General features: G+C 47.1%; 1 protein-coding gene across 3 annotated transcripts in view; it reads right to left on the reverse strand.

Annotated features, from left to right (window-relative positions):
• THBS4 (thrombospondin 4) overlaps positions 1-20642 on the reverse strand; it is a 128408-nt gene that overhangs the window by 72051 nt on the left and 35715 nt on the right. For all 3 annotated transcript variants that reach the window (XM_068250110.1, XM_068250121.1, XM_068250100.1), the window contains 6 exons: positions 16227-16430; positions 12460-12704; positions 9412-9514; positions 7848-7930; positions 3602-3653; positions 1356-1552 (listed from right to left, as the gene is read on the reverse strand). In XM_068250110.1, coding sequence (XP_068106211.1) covers positions 1356-1552; positions 3602-3653; positions 7848-7930; positions 9412-9514; positions 12460-12704; positions 16227-16430 — 884 coding nt within the window. The remainder of the gene's footprint in view (positions 1-1355; positions 1553-3601; positions 3654-7847; positions 7931-9411; positions 9515-12459; positions 12705-16226; positions 16431-20642) is intronic.

Raw genomic sequence — 20642 nt, forward strand, 5'->3', positions numbered from 1 at the left:
CCTAGTATTTAGACAAGCCCTTTTCTAAAATAGAGCAGATGGAAGTTTCTCTTGGAGTAAGTGCTGAGATAAGAAAGCTTCTTATATTGATCTAAGAGAAATATTCCTGCCGCGGGCTAAGTTAAACACATGAGCGTGCTCCATGCATGCAATCCGCATAAGATTTTTACTAAATTACATCAGGAAAGAGAATTGTTCTTAGTTCTGATCTGCATCAGGAAAAATAATTGTTGGGGTTTTTCCTGAATAATTCCTGATTTGGTTCTTTTCTGATTTTTCTGATTTGTTCGGCCATTAGATTGGCCAACATTGTTTGATTGATTATTTAAGGTTACAGGTTAGTTAATCATTTTCTTTGTTATGAGTACTTTACCAAATAGCTATTCGTGGTTTGACCATTAGGAGACTTCGACCAAAATTTTGCCCACTATGATGCTAGCTCTGCCTGTTCTAGGTATTGGCTCTAGTATGGTCATCTTCTTCCTTTGGAAGAAATGACCAAAGGGGGGACTGAAAGGATATGTAGGTATATATGTATATATATATATATATATATATATATATATATATATATATATATATATATATATATATATATATATATGTATGTATATATATTAGTATATAGATTAATTTCATATACAAGCATACATGTATCTAAGTCTGTGCCTCATGTATCTATTCAGTGTGATATTAATGTGTCTATAGAACAATCAGCCACCCACACACATCTGTGCAGGAAGAGCTGGCTGCATGAGGTAGAGAATAGCCAAATTCTTCTCTCTGGGCAAAACCCATAAATGCCCCAAATGGGCACACCTGGAATGTCATAAATAACATGTTTTCCCCGTGATCATTGAACTGTGTTAATTCTCGTAAATTACATGACTTTCTGTAATTATGGTGACATATGATGATATACTGCGCATGAGCAAAATCCTGTATTGAGTAGGATATAAGGAAAGCAACTGTAATAAAGAAGCAGCATAATTTGTGCTCACAACTCCTGTGTGTGTGTGTTCTGATTAACCATTTTATGTCCTGGCGCCAGGAAATGAAGTAGTCTAAAGCATCTGATATCTGACATGAACTTAAATAGATACGACTCCTTTCACCCCCAAAATAGTGCCGGCTGCAGTTTTTTTCCGTAGACCGAATCCAAATCCTTATAGCCGTGCGTGGCAATGCCACAGCGTTTCGGCTGCCGCTTCCCAACAGCATGGGAAATGGGCCCTATATGTAGTTTCTTTTTCAGCATGTACTCTGAGAAGTTTGCACTGTATATCATTATTAGCAGCAATAATTGTAGCATGTTTGTGTTGTCTATGTGAATCACAGGGTACAGGCTATAATACCTCATCTATGTCTGTACAGATGATGCCATTCCCAGTGTAGCCCTCTGGACAGGGTCCGCACTGAAAGCCACTGCTGGTCTCTGTACATTTCACTCCTCGGAAGCAGGAACTTGCATCACATCGAGGTTTTGGAGGTCTAGGAGGAGGCTGTGTCGGCTTTGGAGGCGGAGTTGGATATGGGTAGTCTGGAGCTAATCCTAAATTGAGGGGAAAAAAGATATTGTTGCAAGATAGATAAATCAGTACATTAGGGTCATTGGCATAAGCTAAGGAGCTATTGGCCCCAGTGCAAGATCTACATTGGGGCCCCCCAAGCACTATATACATAAAAATTGATGCAGTGCACCAAAACCTGCCAATGGATACCACAGTGTCAGAGGTGCAAGAGGGGGATGTGGGGCAGCTTGTTAATGATTACTACTATTCAAACCATTTATTGAAGTCATAATTACCAGCACAAGACCAATAAGGAGGTAATACTGCAGTTATCGGAGGGACCCTCAGGGCCCCTTTTGCAAAATGGCCCCAGTGCAGTCAAAACTTCTGCATCCCATATTGCTACACCACTGATTAAGGTACTCATATCTGACTGTGTTATTAAAACTAATTTTCTATCATTGATATATTTTTGCTACAAGATATATATACTGAGGCTGTAAACAAATGCTAACAAAAACTATGGATTCTACCAGCAAATGCCATAACAACTTACTGACTGGCCTTCCATAGTGCTGCAGCATCTCACTGTAGGCTCCTGATACAGGTCATGTGACATGAGCAGCCTATGGAGAGATGCTGCTGCATGGTGAGAGGCTGCTGCAGCGTCTCACTGTAGGCTCCTGATACAAGTCATGTGACATGAGCAGCCTATGAAGAGATGCTGCTGCATAGTGAGAGGCTGCTGCAGCATCTCACTGTAGGCTCCTGATACAGGTCATGTGACATGAGCAGCCTATGGAGAGATGCTGCTTCACGGTGAGAGGCTGCTGCAGCGTCTCACTGTAGGCTCCTGATACAGGTCATGTGACATGAGCAGGCTATGAAGAGATGCTGCTGCATGGTGAGAGGCTGCTGCAGCGTCTCACTTTAGGCTCCTGATACAAGTCATGTGACATGAGCAGCCTATGAAGAGATGCTGCTGCATGGTGAGAGGCTGCTGCAGCGTCTCACTGTAGGCTCCTGATACAAGTCATGTGACATGAGCAGTCTATGAAGAGATGCTGCTGCATGGTGAGAGGCTGCTGCAGCATCTCCCTGTAGGCTCCTGATACAGGTCATGTGACACCAGCAGCCTATGGAGAGATGCTGCTGCATGGTGAGAGGTGCTGCTGCAGTGGAAATTTGTTTTGTGTTTCTCCTCCATTCTAAAAACATACCAGAAGATTATTTAGCTTCTTCTAAGTCAACCCTAGACTGTGGTACATTAAAGAGACTCTGAAGTCTCGTAAAAATCATGTTTTTAATTAACAAATGTGTTTAACATCTTTGCCCTACCTAAACTGCCGCATCCCCGCCGCTGTACACTAACTAAATCCCCCCAAACTCCCCGGGGGCAATCCGGGCAGCGCTTCCATGAGAGGCAGAGCTATGAGCCGCAGCACTGCCTCTCAGCGCTTCTGTCAGCCCGGATCACTGCCTCTCCCCCGCCCCTCTCAGGCTTCCTTCACTGAGAGGGGCGGGGGAGAGTGGCGGAGATACGTGGCAGATTGACGTGCATAGAGGCAGAGCTGCAGCTCATAGCTCTGCCTCCTCCAGCAGCAAAATCCACCACAGAGAAAGTTGTGGATTTTGCGGGGGAGAGGGAGGGGGGAGTTAGGGGGGATTTAGATAGATTTCAGCGGCGGGGATGCGGTGGTTTAGGTAGGTTAAACACATTTTTTTTTATTAAAAACAGTTGTTAAAGAGACAGTGAAGTCTCCTAAAAATCATGTGAAAAAAATAACAGAAGCATCCAATAATTAGTACATAACATGAAGAACAATTAGCCTCAGTTCTCAACTTTCTACCTATTCTAGTTAATGTAAACTCCCATCACCTCCATCTGCTTCCATCTAACCTACTCTAGTCTATATTACACTAGCTGTCACAGTGCAAGCTCTGATGTGCAAGGTTCTCCTTTCGAGTTATATTTTTGTTCTCAAGCTTGTAATCTATTATTCTTTATTTGATGTGCTGAACTCCATAATATGCTGGTGTGTTATACATAAAATATGGTTATAATAATTGATGAGCTTCATTGTACTAACCACAGGCTTGGCATTCTGAGACAGTATTCCTCAAAAACATCGTCTCTTTCACCTGCCAAACAAAAAGAAAACGATGTTTCCAACCTATTGTTACAGACTATAGCACAAAATATGATGAAGCCAAAGCCCACAGTGCATGGCAGGGGCCGCTGTACACACAGTAGAATCTCGAAAGAGGCGGTACTTGTCGGCCGCCTTGGACGAGTTTCTTCTAGTGTGTATACAAGGATTTATTCCTGCTTGCAGAAGGTGTGATTGACAAATATTACAAGATTATTTTAACTATAGGCTCAACCAGGAGAGATAACGTTATACTACGAAGAATCGTTCATAAGCGATCGTCCAGCAAACTGTATTAGTGGCCACCTTTAGAGACAGTGGACATTTTGAGAGATTTCCACACTTCCTGTTTGGACAGGATGTGCTAGAAATGTACACAGATGGAGACATGGCACTACACTCAAAACCCATAAAAAAAAGCTTTGTTTTGTTTTTTTTCTTGTTTTTTCTACCACACTAAATAGAACAATAATTCCTGGAATTGGGCTTTAAGGAGTTTACATTTTTAACATTTAAATAGTATATTCATATTGTTTGGGTTACAATAGAAATATAAAATGCATTAGCATTTGTCATTATTTTCTTAAAGGGAACCAGAGACGCCAGCAAAAAGAAGTTATATATACCTGGGGCTTCCTCCAGCCCCATACGCACGGATCGCTCCCACGCCGCCGTCCTCCGCTTCCTGTATCAGCCAGTTCCGGGTCCCGTAGTTTCGGCCAGTCGGCGGCAGCACGTGGCCAATTGTCCGCATCACAGAGGCTCCCGGCATGCCCGTACGCGTGCAGCTGCATACTGCGCAGCCGCAGACTTCCATTCCGTGGGTGCTTGCTTTACATTGAGATAACTACTGCGCAGCCGCACACGTAAGGATATGGAGGGAGCACCTGATCATGCGGACAATTGGCCGCGTCCGCCGGAAGTGACGGGACCCGGTACCGGCCGATCCAGGAAGCGGAGGATGGCGGCGTGGGAGCGATCCAGGCTTATGGGGCTGGAAGAAGCCCCAGGTATGTATGAAATCTTTTTTCTTTTTCTATGGCCGATGTCTCTGGTTCCCTTTGAGATAAAGTCAACGGATTGCTCAGATTGAATGACTGGCTATGTACATGCATTGTCAGCATAAGTCTTCAGCCAGAAATATTCCTCAGTGCAGTAGAAAAGATTGCCCCAACAGGATGGATACCAATGTTTATCTTTGTGGTCAGTGGTTTACTCCATGGCGTAGCCTAGTGGTCCAGCTAAGAAGCTATGAGCCCCAGTTGTACATTGGGCCCCATCAAGCATTCTATACACATAATTGATATAGCCAACCAGGGGCGTTGCTAGGATCCAAAGAGATCCGGGGCACTTTTGGGCACTCCAGCTAAAAAATGGGTGTGGCCATGCACCGGAACGTGGGTGTGGTCATGGGGGAGGCAAATTAAGCCATTAATACAAAAAGCAAAAATGTAGCAAATCACATAAATAGGCAGTGTCACTTACACATAACTACACAGCATTACCTGGCTTCTGTGCTGGCTGGTCTGGCTTTCTGCAGAGCGAACTGGCCTGCTGCTAGTCTCCCCATAACATTCCCTGACCTTCTAGTGGACTCCCTCCCATGCTCCCATGGACCTCCCATTTAGGCACCACAACTCCCAGCATGCCCCCATAGAAGAACCACAGCTCCCTGCATGCCTCCACAAAGGCACCACAACATTTAGCATGGCCTCACAGCACCCAATATGCCCACATAGAGGCACCATAGCACTTACCATATCCCCATTGCTGTGTGCTGTGGTGCCATGCTGGTGCTATGGTGTCATGCTGGGTGCTATGGTGCCTCTATGGGGCATGCTGGGTGCTGTGATGCTATGCTGGGTGCTGTGGTGCCTCTGTGGAGCATGCTGGGTGCTGTGGTGCCATGCTGGGTGCTGTGGTGCCTCTGTGGGGCATGCTGGGTGCTGTGATGCTATGCTGGGTGCTGTGGTGCCTCTGTGGAGCATGCTGGGTGCTGTGGTGCCATGCTGGGTGCTGTGATGCCATGCTGGGTGCTGTGGTGCCTCTGTGGAGCATGCTGGGTACTGTGATGCCATGCTGTGTGCTGTGGTGCCTCTATGGGGCATGCTGGGTGCTGTGATGCTATGCTGGGTGCTTTGGTGCCTCTGTGGAGCATGCTGGGTGCTGTGGTGCCATGCTGGGTACTGTGATGCCATGCTGTGTGCTGTGGTGTCTCTGTGGAGCATGCTGGGTACTGTGATGCCATGCAGTGTGCTGTGGTGCCTCTGTGGAGCATGCTGGGTACTGTGATGCCATGCTGTGTGCTGTGGTGCCTCTGGAGCATGCTGGGTACTGTGATGCCATGCTGTGTGCTGTGGTGCCTCTGTGGAGCATGCTGGGTACTGTGATGCCATGCTGTGTGCTGTGGTGCCTCTGTGGAGCATGCTGGGTACTGTGTGGTGCCATGTTGGGTGCCTCTACACTGCCTAGAGGACATCCGGGGCACTCCAGAATAGTTCAGGGGCCCTGTAGCCAACCAAAGTCAGCCAAGGACAGACATAGGCCTCGATTCATAAAGCATTTCCGCATGAGGAAATGCAGAAAGCCGCTCGCTTTACCGACCACACAGCAAAATATGTATTCATAAAGGCTTTTTCCGCATGAAAAGCCGACATCCACGAGCAGAGTGATCAATCACCGCCTTGCGCGGTGATTATCACAGCAAAAGTAACAAATGTCAATTCATAAAGATTAGAGGTAGCGGTATGCGGACGGGGATTACCGCTACCTCTGATGTGGCGAGAAGCGTGCGGAATCCGTTGCAGTGAATGGGACAGACCTCCCAAGCAGCTGCAGAGAGAACACCGCACGGAGGGATTCCGCCTGCTTCTCCGGCTTCCGCATGTCTCCCGACAGCCTAACGCCTGCCTACAGCGGAGTATCTCCGCACGCCTGTCACAACAGGAAACATTTTTATGAATTACCACCCTGAAGGCGGAAATACCGACAGCGGTGTTTCCCCGCTCCACTTTCCCCGCTCGCAGGCTCTTTTATGAATCGAGGCCATAGTGTCACAGGAGGTTTAAGAGGTTCACACTTGCGTTTCTGTGCCAAACGGACCGGATGACCGGACCGGATCGGATCCACTCCGGTTGCATCAGGTAGGTATACGGCTGCGATCCGGATCCGTTTGGTAAAAGAGATAAAAAACTATATAAAAATGTTGGGGTCTGGGAGGTCAGCAGAAGGTGCACCTGTAGAATCAGGTCCTCCGCTGTTTAGGGCCTCACCTCCACGACAGACATACTGCCAACAGCTCCAGCACAAAGTCACTGCTGCTCCACTCCAGAAATGCTGGGCCCATGTGCCCCATCCAAAATGGCCGCTAGAAAACGCATAGGAAGTGGGGTAGAACGTCAGTTTTTTAAGGCCAGTGTGTTCTGTGCTTTCCGTTCCCCATTGGTTTCTATTTCCGGATGGTGCAGTCAGGCTCCGGTCCGGGTGCGTCGGCCGGATGATCTGGACCCGAAAAATAGAGCATGTTGGAAAAGTGTCCAGAGTCCGGATCCGATCCGGCTCCGTTCTGTACGGAACGGACGCATGTGAACGTCCGCATAGACTTTGCATTGCTATGCGGAACGTACGTTCCGTTTGTACAGTATACGGTCCGGATCCGATCAGGCGAATCCGGACAGCGAACGCTAATGTGAACCACGCCTAAGGGTGAGTGGTGAAGGGAACAATTTGTTAATGATTACCACTATTCAAAGCATCTATAGAGGTATTCATTACCAACATACCACTAATGAAATGCTAGGACAGCGGATGGAGAAGGGGCCCTGGTGTGGTTGCAACTTCTGAATCCCCTATTGCTACACCACTGGACTAGCCTGTAAAACCACAGGGCAGCACTGCCATCCTATAATATGGGGGTCCAACCTCCAGATTAGGTTTTGTTGTGACCACAGTTGTTATGGAGGGATCATGATGGCTACACTTGTTGTATGACCCCATTGCAGAATGGCCCCTAGACTGGGGAGGTCACTGGGGAGAAAGTAAAAGGGGTGTGGACATTTGCGGGAGAGCCATGTGTGGGCTGTCTGCCATATACTGTATGATGAGATGTCTGTCAAGTAATGCATTACATAGTGGTGTAGGAACAATGGCTGGTCCAGTCATTTCTGTTATAGACACTTCCCATTACCTGTTGTCTCATCACGTCTCTGAGTTCCCCAAGCAGCTGGTTTAATTGGGAGATCTGTCCTAAGAGCTGTCTGCTGACATCACCTGCACAAAGAAATCATTAAAATTTAATAAAGGAACATTACTTAGTGGTCCTTTAACTTTGATAGTTGACCTTTATCGCCAAAAAAGTAGGCAGTAAAAATCTGACAGAACCAACAGGGTTTGGGCCAGTCCATCTCTTCATGGGGGATTCTCAGGGTTTTCTTTGTTTTCAGCAGCATTTCCTGAACAGTAGTTTAACTGCCAAAATAGTAAGATACCAGCCAGCCTCCCTACTCACTTGCACACTATTTTGTCAGTTAGACTTTGCAACTGTTGTTCAGGAAATGCTGTTGAAAACAAAGAAATCCCTGAGAATCCCTCATGAGGAAATAGACTGGCCCAAAACCTGTCGGTTCCGTCAGATTTGCAATGCCTCCTTTTTTTGCGATAGTGGTCCTTTAGCTAAATTCAAAAAGTTATTGTAGTTTGTGAGAAAATCGATTTTAAAAAATGCAAAAAAAAAGTTTTTTAAACTCACAAAAATGACAGTTTAAAAACATTTTTCCTTTTCATTTTTAACATCGATTTAAAAAAAAAAAAAAACTACATGGGGCTTGATTCACAAAGCGGTGCTAACCTACTTAGCACGTCTAAAGTCTTTAGACGCGCTAACCAGGGTGCTAAGTAGGTTAGCACCGGATTTCCCAATCATATCGCAAAGTTTTAAGTGCGCAAAGTCCCATAGGCTTTAATGGGCACTTCGCGTGGTGCGCCCTGCGCTCTGTGCAGTACGCGCGTAAAGTTTTACGCGCATAAAGTTTTGCGCGCGTAAAGTTTTATGCGCGAAAAGCATGTTTAGACGTGCTAAGGGGGTTTTCACAGGCGTGCTAACAGTTAGCACCGCTTTGTGAATCAAGCCCAAGGTCTTTTTGAAATTTTTTTTTTTTTTTTACTTGTACCCACTTTTCTCCTTAAAGGATACCTGAGGTGACATGTGACATGATGAGATAGACATGTGTATATACAGTGCCTAGCACACAAATAACTATGTTGTGTTCCTTTTTACTTTCTCTGCCTGAAAGAGCATCAGGTATGTAAGTGGCTGACTCAGTCCTGACTCAGATAGAAAGTGACTACAGCGTAACCCTCAATAAGGAGATCTTGGTCAAGACTCCCTAACACTGCTGCTGGGCTTTGAATCTACCAGACGAAAAGCGCAATATAAATGTTCTGTGTCTAATGGTCCACTTTCCTGAACTATAGACCGGTTGATCTGTTAAAAACGATTGGTCGGAAATGAGCGATCGGGTCCACTAATGAGAAGAAAACCAATCCAATCCATTGAACTCATTCAGACTGACCACGTTTACCGAAATCAGCCAGTCAATGGTTCGGGAAATTGGACCATTAATAGACACATTAAGGTTACTAAATGCAGGAGGAGCAGTACAAATATTAGAGCTTCCTTTAAGAAACGTTTCACATTCATGGTACATTCAAAATATGTCACTGGAGAAAAGTACACATTTAGTGAAACCCACCTGCATATTGTCCAGGCTCACTCTGCTGCATGAAACATTCTTGTATGGATGCTACTTGTGTCAGTGAACCTCCCATTACCAACTTCAGTTCATCCATAGAATCCTGGAACACAGCAGATGCTCATGTAGTTAATTGCCTCTAGCAGCTTCGGAGAGACCTCCAACATGCATAACATGTGCAGATGGATAACACGTATTCTGGTTCCCATGGAGTACAGAGAGGGCAGTCATCCCCAGGACCACCAAGTCAGAGGGCCCCAACATACGTATATCCTGTATTGTGTTCTGTATGTAACACAACAGCTATTTGCCTAGTTTTACATTCCAAAATATGTTCTATTACTTGCAGTTTTAGGCTCTCATTAGTTAAGGATAGACAGTTGTTTCCTTGAAAATCGCTAGCAGGAGAATATCTGATTATCATTTAAACCAGGGATGGTGAACTCCAATCCTCAAGGGCTGAGATCCTTACACATTTTTGGTACAGATGAATTTAATTGATGGGACTGAATCAGGAAGGGTGTGCAGGGCCGGTTCAAGTAACAATTGGGCTCTAGGGCAAAATTAGCCTGGGGGCCCCCCAACAGACACCCCCCGACCAAAAACCGTCATTAGAAGCCCTTTGTTGCAGCCAAATTTTCCTCCTGGACCCAAGAGCTGGCTGCTGACCCTCCCCCAATCACCTCCCAACTTAACAGACTCTGCAGAGTCCCTGGGGAGCAACAATTAAGATGGGGAGGGACACCTTGGGGGGGCCCCTACAGGCTCTGGGGGCCCTGGGGCAATTGCCCATTTTTTCCTATGGTAGCTCCGGCCCTGAGGGTGTGGTTCATCAAGTAGGACACAATTCTCCACTTCTCAGTCCATACTAAACACTGGCATGGATATGGCCCTCAAGGACTCAACACATGTTGAGTAGACTGTGAGCCAAATCATCAAGTCTAACATCAGTGCCTGACCTCACAAGTGCTCCCCTGGAGGAATGGTCAGAAATTCCCACAAACACACCCCTAAACCTTGTTGGAAGCCTTCCTAAAACAGTTGGAGGTGTTATATCTGCAAAGGATGTGCTAATTCCATGCTAAAGCCTACGAATTAAGAAAGGGATGTGATCAACTTCCTTAGCGGTAACCATGAGCTACACTCGGGGTTGAAAACCACAGCTCAGAGCGGTAAACCCTGAGCTACACTCGTGGTAGCCGCTAGGAGGTCCATGCAGAGCATTGCGCGCAGCGGGCGTTCACACTCACCTCCCAGGGGATCCAGACGTTAACGGCCATTCCTCTTGCTGTCCAGGTAGGCTCTGCATCTTCCTGGTGAGATCGCTGACTGTCATTATGACGACAACCAGCAATCTCACTGTAGGGTTACAGTGCCACCTGGAGGACGGAGGGAGAACTGCAGTGCAGGATCCCAGGGAGGTGAGTAAGTGCAGGGGCTGCTCCAGGCCCTCTCGTGGTATGATTTTTTTTCTTGCTTTTAGGGTCTAAAAACACATGAAAAAATGGTACTGTTTTTAGACCCTAAAATGGAGTAAGAAATTATACTGCCAGGGAGGTTAAATTTCATGTGTGTAGTAGGCATCTTAATACTTATGGGAATATAATGTATGAAGGAAAGAGAACCTGAGTAAACCCATGGCCTTTTGCTTCAGTTTAACCTCCTGGGCGATAATCCCGAGCTGAGCTCGGGGTATGTCGCGCAGGAGGAGTTCTCAGGCCCCGGTGGGCCGATTTGCATAATTTTTTTTTTGTTACACGCAGCTAGCACTTTGCTAGCTGCGTGTAACTTCCGATCGCCGCCGCTCGCCACCGATCTTCCGCTACCCGCCGTGCCGAGCAGCACCCCTCTCCCCGACCCCTTGCGCAGCTTGGCCAATCAGTGCCAGGCAGCGCTGCGGGGTGGATCGGGACTCCCTCTGACGTCACGACGTCTATGACGTCGGTGACGTCATCCCGCCCCGTCACCATGGCGACCAGGGAAGCCCAGCAGGAAATCCCGTTCTGAACGGGATTTCCTGCTTACTCTGATCGCCGAAGGCGATCGGAGTTGGTGGGGGGATGCCGCTGCGCAGCGGCTATCATGTAGCGAGCCCAGGGCTTGCTACATGATTTAAAAAATTAAAAATTCAAAAAAAAAGTGCTGCGCCCCCTCCTGGGCGATGTAATTATATCGCCCAGAGGGTTAAAAGGACCCTGTAATGATGATAAAGTAATGAAACCAAACACAGCCTCACAAAGGGTACTTACACTCAGTGCTGTCAGTTACCTGATCCTCATTAATATAGTGATTATTAACAACACACCTTTTCTCACCTCCTTTGCAGATAATCCTATTCTAGACAGTTTCCATCTTGGTTACCTTTGACCTACTGACATAATTTCCTCCCTCACTCTTTTTTTTTCCTCTTGCTAATTCTGTGTTCGTTACCCGCCCTCCTCCCAGAGTCTTAAGAAACTCCCACTGAGGTCTATACTAGGAAGTGCACTGTCTTATGTCTTTAGAAGGGGGGGGGGGGAAATAAAGGGAAGAGGAGGAATATATTATAGATAAAAAAGACCCCCCCCCCCCCACCTGCAACTGTCTGGCAATGGCAATTAAAGGGACAGATAACTCCAAATCATAAGTGCAAAAAAAGTTTTGAAAGTTTTGAATGCAGGATTAGCATCTTTATCACTTGTTACACTCAGACCACTTGCTGTTGAAATTTGATTTTTATGGTGACAATACCGCTTAAAGGCTCCCTGCACACTGCAAATCCGTTTTCTGATTCTGATTCCGATTTCGATTTTCAATTCCGATTTTCCCTGAATACATTCAACAGAAAAACCGATTAAAAAGCGGAATCAGAATCGGAAATTCATGCAGTGTGCAAGAGGCCTAAAGCCTACCGAATGTCCAGTCTTCATCGTAGTTCACACTCATTATAACGCGTGCATTATACAACTGGCCACTGTGAACCTAGCCTGAGCCTTTCTGCTTGCATGTTTGTAAATGATTTTATTAAATAACATTATTTAGAAAAACATGGTCAGTGCTTGCCTGTACCTTCTTTTGTAGTAGAGTCTTTAGTTGCACAGATCCTGAGTTCAAGTTTATTCCTGACAATGGTCGGGGTAGGTCTTTGATGGCATCCAGTTGTAAACAGTCCAGGTAGAGTTCAACACTGCTGGATCCTTTGTGCAGACCACTGAGATGCAGGAGAAGAGTGTGCTGCTTCCCATCAGCAAGCTCAATGTCATTGAAGATGACTGAGTTCAACTTGCCATCCCCCTTGAGGTATCGAAGAGAGGCTGAGCCGAGATTAAAGAAATGAACATCAGAAATTCAGTGATAATTAAAATACCTGCACTGCAGTAGAAATATTGTGCATGTTTGTTCTCATCTAACACATGGAGCTATCATTAAAATAAACACGTCTTATGCTGGATACACACGGTGCGTTCCTGCACTCAATTTCCCGCTCGATTCCCGTCGATTCGTTTATTTCCAACATGTCTGATTTGCATTTCGATGGATCGTTAGGTTGATTCGCATGTAAAGTATGCCAAATTGACCTAACAATCCATCGAAATGCAAAGCGGACATGTTGGAAATATACGAATCAACGGAAATCGAGCGGGAAATAGAGTGCGGGAACGCGCCGTGTGTATCCAGCATTAGGCCTCGTTTAACCGAATCTGGACTGATGTAGTACGAATCAACGTCCAGCAGGTGGTGCTGCTCCTCTGACTGGATGTAAACTCTACGTCGCATTGACCGTGCGTACGCGCCATTTACCGCCGCTCTCGCCACTCTGTCCCCGCCACAATTTGCTCGCCCTGCCGTCTCTATGACGGCAGAGCACTGTGAGCCGGGCAGAAGCCGTTGTCATTGGCTCCTGGCCCGTCATCACTGTAAAGATGGCCACACACGATACAATAAAATGATCCGATTTTACAGTAACTCGATAAAAACAATCGGATCTCCCGAAAAAACATCGAAAGCTTTTTTTTTCATTCGAATGAAAAATCCGATCGGATTTCTCGTTTTTTATCGATCTGGAATGCCAGATATTTTTCTTCAATTTCTCTAAATATTGTATGGTGTGTGTTAGATTGCCAATTTATTAATATACACACCATTAGCAATTTTGTCAGAGTTTTCAATCATTTTTATCATAACTGGGGAAAAATTGAACATACGTGTGTGGTACATTGGTCATATTTTTGAAATGTTACAATCAGTCAGAAAAATGTAATGCAATTTTCAAATTGAACAGATATTTAAAAAAATTGTATGGTGTGTGGCCACCTTTAGCCAATCCCATTGGCTTACATTGATTGACAGGATCAGGAGCCAATGGAAGCAGCTCCTGACCGGCGCACAGCGCTCTGCCGTCATAGAGACGGCAGAGAGTGAAGCCTGCAGCGGGGACAAAGTGGAGTGACCGGCGGGAGCGGCAGATTTTTGCGGCGATTCGTCAAAAGCGCCGTTTTACTGGTCCTTAAGGGGGCAGAGGCTGCTGGTACTGAAGTGGTTAGACTGTACATGCTGCCGTGCGCATTTTGGCATCACGTATAGGGTGTGACGCGCGAGAACGGTAGAAGGGCATAGACAGCCCTTTTACCGTTCCCATCATATGTGCTGTGCAGCAGTGCGATGCGCTATCACACTGCTGCATGCATTTTTCAAGAATCGCAGTGCTGACACATCCACTGTAGCGAATGGGATCAGCAGCGCATAGCAACGCAGATGGCGTGCGATCGTACGTGTTGCATTCCGATCGCTTAGCAGTCTGCGCTAATTGATGTCAACGAGGTCTTAAAGCGGTCTTGAACTCAGAACTTCCTCTCTGCTCTAAAAGATAAGCAACAACATTTAGGCTACTTGCACACCAAGACGTTGCATTAGGTGGCACGTTAAGGTCGCATAACGTGCACCAAACACAACGTATGGTGCTGCAAGAGCCGACGGTAGAGTGAGCCGCGTTAGGCGGCTCGATTCCTATAATGTCTCCTAGAGTGGTGCTGATTGGCCAGCGGGTCCACGTGATGCGTAGCGAGACACTCCGCATCACGTGGTCCCGCCGGCCAATCAGCGCCCGCCAGTGCAGTGAATATTAAGTAGCTATGTGCGCGGCTACTGTAGCTGGCTCTCCCCGCCTCCTCTCCGCCCCCCCCCCCACTGCGCATGTGCAAACAGTCTAACGCGGCTATAGCCGCTCCAACGCCGTAGCATGCTGCACTTTGCGGAGAACGTGCAGCGTTACATGTAACGCAACGTGGGCTGTGTGAACAGCCCAATTGTGTTACATTGCTGTGCATTGGGGGAGCGTTACAGGCGCACTAACGTGCGCCTGTAACGTCTTGGTGTGTAAGCAGCCTTAAAGAAAATAATTTATTTCTTACAGCTGATACAAATCCTGAAATAAATCTGCACTGTGTCTACTTCCAGCTTTCAGGAAAGCAGACATAGGGTTAACATACTATGTTTTAAAATAAGCTGCTCTGCCGAGGCAGCCATCTGACACAACTGACAGATCAAATTACAGTTGCGATTAGTCACAGATGAGGGGGAATTAGACAGGCTAAACTCTCTAAATACACACAGGGTGCATTTCTCTATGTTTTCATCCTGTGCAAGAGTTCAGGTCCACTTTTAGGCCCATGCACACTGCTGACTGATGTCACCCGTCGGGGATCGGGACCCAATCCCTTAAAGCGGATCCAAGGTGAAAAACTAACTATAACAAGTAACTCGTCAATATATCTTATCTAAAATTTGCACAGCAAATCTAGCTGCAAACAGCTTCAACTGTATATGATTATTTCTTCCTGTGATACAATGACAGCAGCCATGTTCTGCTTGTCACATTACACACAGGCAAGCTGATAGCATCTCCAGCCCTCTGCTCAATCCCCTCTCCTCCTCCCCTCTGCCTCTGAAATCTATGGCTAGTAACACGTCCTCCTCCTGCCCAGACTGAGCTCCCATAAGCCCTGGTTACATTGCTCTAATGGCCCGTACTCACGGGCTGCAAATGTTGCCTGTCGCCAGCACACGTGAGCGTGTGGGCGACAGGCCGGCGACAGCTTCTCGCCAGGTCCCTCCACGTACACACGCGGAAGAGGGACCAGCGGCGAGGCGGAAGCTGTCGCCGACGTTCCTCCTCCCTCCGCCGGAAGCTCCATATACTTTAATGGAGGTTGCTGTCGCTAGTCCGCGTACTCACGCGGACTAGCGACAGTTGCGGCGGAGGTGCGGCGGCGACTGTCGCCATGCGATTGAAACTTTCAATCGCATGGCGACATAAGCGACGGGCGACAGTTCGGGGTGCGCGCGCGTGCAACGGCCCATACTCACGGGCGACCTGTCGCCGCAACACGCGCGCGCCGCGTGTTGAGGCGACAAAAGTCCCTCGTGAGTATGGGCCATAAGAGTGCCAAGGCACAAAAGAAGCTGTAGGTGAGGCTTGTTTCGTTTATTAGGAATTTGAGTATTAAAACGAAAAAAAAGGATTTGGCTTGAGGAATGCCCTATAAACTATATGAAAGGAACACAACTATGCAATGAGTAAAATTATATCTCGGATCCACTTTAAGTGACATCGCTGGACCAACATTGAGAGACGCGAAGCCAGGTGTGTAGCTAACAACGTGCTCTGTTGCACTGCGGGGGGAGGGGCCGGATGGTCAACAGGGCGGGGGAGCACAAGGACGAAAGAGTAGGCTGCAGCTCGGGAAAGTTGATCCGCTGGGCGGGTCACTTGTGGAGCAGTGATTGGGGGCCGCTGCACACCCGCATGTGTATGAGCCTTTATACTGCAGGCTTACCTTTGTTAAATCGTCCCATCACTGTGAATTCAAAGTACTTGCTGCCATCCTTTGTAGAGTACAAGCCAAAGAGTGTGGTTGGAACTTTGGACTGTAGTTTGAATGTGGACAGGATGTACACTTCATTCATGGAGGGATTGTTGAGTGCTTGCTGAAGGTAGTTTGTGATCTGTCGCTGGACTGATACTGAGAGGAGATCGTAAACTGGAAAACAGATAGTGGAAAGAAAATGTCGATTCCAAAAAGGCAAAACAGCACAACATACTACACAAAAGCAACTCCGGGTCATAAAGTAGATCTCTGCATATAAAAGGCAAAACTTTTGTTAAATATCTAGTTCAGGTCCTTCTTCATTTAACGGGGACCTATTCAGAGACCTTAGAGAACTGGATCTAAAAATGCCGCTTTTCTGTTTGTGTACTGATTCTTTGCCTTAACTACATTCTGCGTAGTGCTGAGCAAACTTCCGGTCGTCTGGCGCAAAATGTGAAGTCACCCAGACTTGCACATGAATCGGCGCGTTCACAAATCCAGATGTGAAACCCATGTTTGCATGTGAGCACACATGGGGCCTTAAGCTATTCCAGGTGATAAGTAGTTTGCAGATGCGAGCTACTTATCACCTTGCCATCGCACAAGGATTACCGGCAAATCCTATTGTGCGATGGCCGATCGTTAGGGAGCATTACTCAGGCAAAAGCCTGAGTGATGCTCCCATGTTACGGGCAATGGGGAACGAAGCTTTACCCTGTGGTGCTGTCCTTCAGCACCACATCACTGCTCCTCACACATGCGCTCACCCGCCGAACATCCGTCGCTGCATCTTGGGGTTACCTTTAATAAGGAGACCCCAGAGCTCTCTCCGTCAGGCTGCCGCACAACACTGAAGCCTCCAACACAGCTGTGCAAGTAACTTCAGAGTAATTTACCTCCCGCCGAAAAACCCGCCACCTCTCGTCGCAAGTTCCATTGATAATTACAGTGTATGTGTACTGTAATTATTCTCTCTCTCACAGAGCCCTGGCAAAGCATCTTTGGAGCTTCCCATTGGTTCACTGTCTGAGCCAATAAAAATTAAAGGAAACCCGCAGATGCAGCGGTGACAACGTGCGTTAGCATGTTTAGACCTGCTTTTTGCAAGTCTAAGCTAACGGTCATGTTGTCTGAAGGGAAGCATCGCTTCCCGACAGCATGAAAAATGTACCAGGACAGGGTTAAGGACCAGGCACATTTCTAATGATCGGTGCTGCGCTACAGCCCGCAGCACCGATCAGGATTACACCAGGGCGATCAGACTTCCCCCCCCCCTTTTTTCCCCACTAGGGGGATGTCCTGCTGGGGGGGTCTGATCGCCGCCGGCCATTGATGAGTAGCGGGGGGGGCTCCTCAAAGCCCCCCTCTGCAGCGTTTTCCGCCCTCTCCCGGCTTACCTCCCTCCCCTCCTTTCCTAAGGCTGCGCAGGACGGATATCCGTCCTGCGCATTGTGGGATATAAGTTTAGCCTATCATATGCCGGCGATCCCCGGCCAATCAGAGGCTGAGGATCGCCAATCTGACTTACGAAGCAGCGCCGTATGATGTGAACAGCGGGGATTTCTTCCCCGCGTGTTTACATTACGTGTGCAAGCTGCGATCGGAGGCTCGCACACTGTTCACGGAGACAACCTCCGTGAACTGGCATGGAAAGGCCGCTCGTTTCCATGCTATACCACTAACGACCAGGCGCCGCCTATCGGCGTTAGCTGGTCGTTAAGTGGTTAAAGAACTCGCGGGGCGATAGTATCACCCAAGAGGGTTCTTTTAGCACCCTGCCTAGGGCTAAATGCAATTAAATCAGACAACGTTATTGTCGCCTGATTATAGGACTCACCAATATTTAACGCTAGCGAGTCTGATAATATCATCAGGCCCTTAACAGATTCATTTCTGAATGGCAAATGCAGCCCCTCTGGCCTTTGTTCAAAGGTCATGCTGTGCACTATGTGTAAAAATGTGTAAAAAAAAAAAATGATATTCTCAAGGTGATTGTGTTGCGCACACAAACCACCAACACTGACCCAGAATAAGTATGCAGATCAGGTGTTCTGACTTCAGAGTGGGTGGTTAGCGGATGGCTGTAATGGGACCAGTATAGATCAGCAAAGGACGAGGGGACATGATCTACGTATGGAGGAAAAAAAGTTTTTGGCTATTTATTTATGAAAGGGTTCTTCACAGTTAGAATGATTAAAATGTGGACTGTATTACCACAAGAAGTAGTCATGGGAAATGCTATATCTGCGTTTAAGGGACGCTTAGATGCTTTCCTTGCGTTGAAAGACATCCATGGCTATAATTCCCCCGTGGTGTTGATACAGGGATTTTATCTTAATACCACCTGGAGTTGGGAGGATTTTTTTTCCCTTTTGTGGCTAACTGCACCATGCCTTGTAAGGGTTTTTCACCTTCCTCTTGGTCAACAGTGATATCCAGGGCCAGTTCTCTCATGAAGCAAGGTGAAACAGTTGAATCAGGCGCAGAGATTACAGGGGCAGAATTTTTCTACTGTGTTTGCACTAACAGCATGCAGTCAGAGTAGGAGGAGAAGTGAGAGAGCGAGGTGAAGAGGTCATCATTGGGGAAAAGCAGCTTGTTGTGCTGTGTGAGGAGCCTGACAGTGAGTGAGGAGGGGGAGGCAGGAGAGCAGCAGTGTTTCATTTGACTTGCACAGCAGAAGGGAGGAGGTGGCACTACTGTCCTGACTGAGGAGGAATGGAGTGGCTGAGGGTGAGCAGTTTGTTTGTCACACACTCACAGCCAGCCAGTGTGCTGAGCTGCAGCATGTCATGTGAAAGCAGTAAATTGCTGGGTGGTGTGAGATCATTCCAAATTGGGGTGGTGCATCCCCACAAGATTGCCTCAGGCAACAAAAAGTCTAGAACCAGCCCTGGTGATATCTGAGGGAGCAGGCTGGCGTTGTACTTTATTTTCTGGTTGAACTTGATGGACGGATGTCTTTTTTCAACTCAAATAACTATCATGCTGCTTACAGGGAGCTAGTAGATAGCTGCAATGAGGCCTGAAAAGATGGTTTGGAATTGAAGAAGATTGATACAGTTATGACATTATCTATGGCCTACAAGGATCAGCAAATACCTTCAAGAAGGCCTTCATAGCTGTGTGGGGAGAGGGTGGTGTTGGCAATTGGCTGCGTAGATAATTGGATAGTGTAAAGGTTAGTGGATAGCAGAAATTAGCTCCACATATGTTGCTAGATGAAATTAGTAGACCACTGCAATGAAGTCTTTATAAATGGCTAGGGGTGGGGAGGGAGTCACTGGATGGCTAAGAAAAAAATGAAATTAGACTTCTTAAAACAGAAGGTATTTGCAATTATTTAGGTTGGAGTGAGCATATCAGGTGTCCCACAGTGCACCACTGCTGAATATGCAAATCATCGCTTTGGATGGCTGCAGGATGGTACATAATAGCTGGTTGCAGAGTGATCATCTCTGAATGGCTGTATATAGCATCATCAATGCAAAGACCTGCATGAGATTCTGTAATTGGAATCAGTTGAAAAGGGTGATTGAGCCATCTGTATTAAAAGGGCACCTCCATAGACTTCAATGTTATTTCTGCAAATATGGGCTACAAGGTGGTGAAAAGGGCGCCCGAGTTTTTTTTTTGTTTTGTTTTTTGGCTACAAGGTTTTCAATTTGGCTACAAAAGGGCGCCCCTTTGTAACCCATATTTTTTATTCGGCTACAAGGTTGTTGATTCGGCTACAACAGGCCGTCCCATTGTAGCCCATACTTTTGATTCGGCTACAAAGTTTTCAGCTACAAGGTTTTTGATTCTGCTACAAAAGGGTGTCCATTTATAGCAGACATTTTTGATTCAGGGGGTGCAGGGGGTTAGGCATCACAAGTGGGAGTGAGGGGGTCTTAAGGTAAGGCACCAATAGGGGGGGGGGGGGTCCTTTGGGTAAGACACTACTAGGGGAGGATTCTGTGTGAGAGTAAGGAGAAGTTAGGTCAGCACAAGGGGGGGGGGGGGGGTCTTAGTGTTAGGCACCACTGGGGGGGAGGGGTCTTAGGGCTAGGCACCACCAGGCAGGGTCTTAGGGTTAGGCACCACAAAGGGGCCGGATTTGGCATATTGGCTACACCAGGCACCCTTTGTAGCCGAATTTGGCATATGGGCTACCCCGGGCGCCCTTTTCAAATGTATGCCTGTACGAAGCCAATATGACATCAGTTCTCAGTAAAGCTACATACAGAAGTCACTGAAAAAGTCAGACGAATGACAGATTTTGCCGAATCAAGAGACAATTGTAGAGAAAAATGTAACCAAGCGACGTTTGACCGATATCGAACATGGGCCAATCAACTCACGCAACTGTTGGGCAGATATCCTGCAGTCAGCTAGGTGTGT

This window comes from Hyperolius riggenbachi, chromosome 1 (assembly GCF_040937935.1).
Source record: "Hyperolius riggenbachi isolate aHypRig1 chromosome 1, aHypRig1.pri, whole genome shotgun sequence".
NCBI lineage: Eukaryota > Metazoa > Chordata > Amphibia > Anura > Hyperoliidae > Hyperolius > Hyperolius riggenbachi.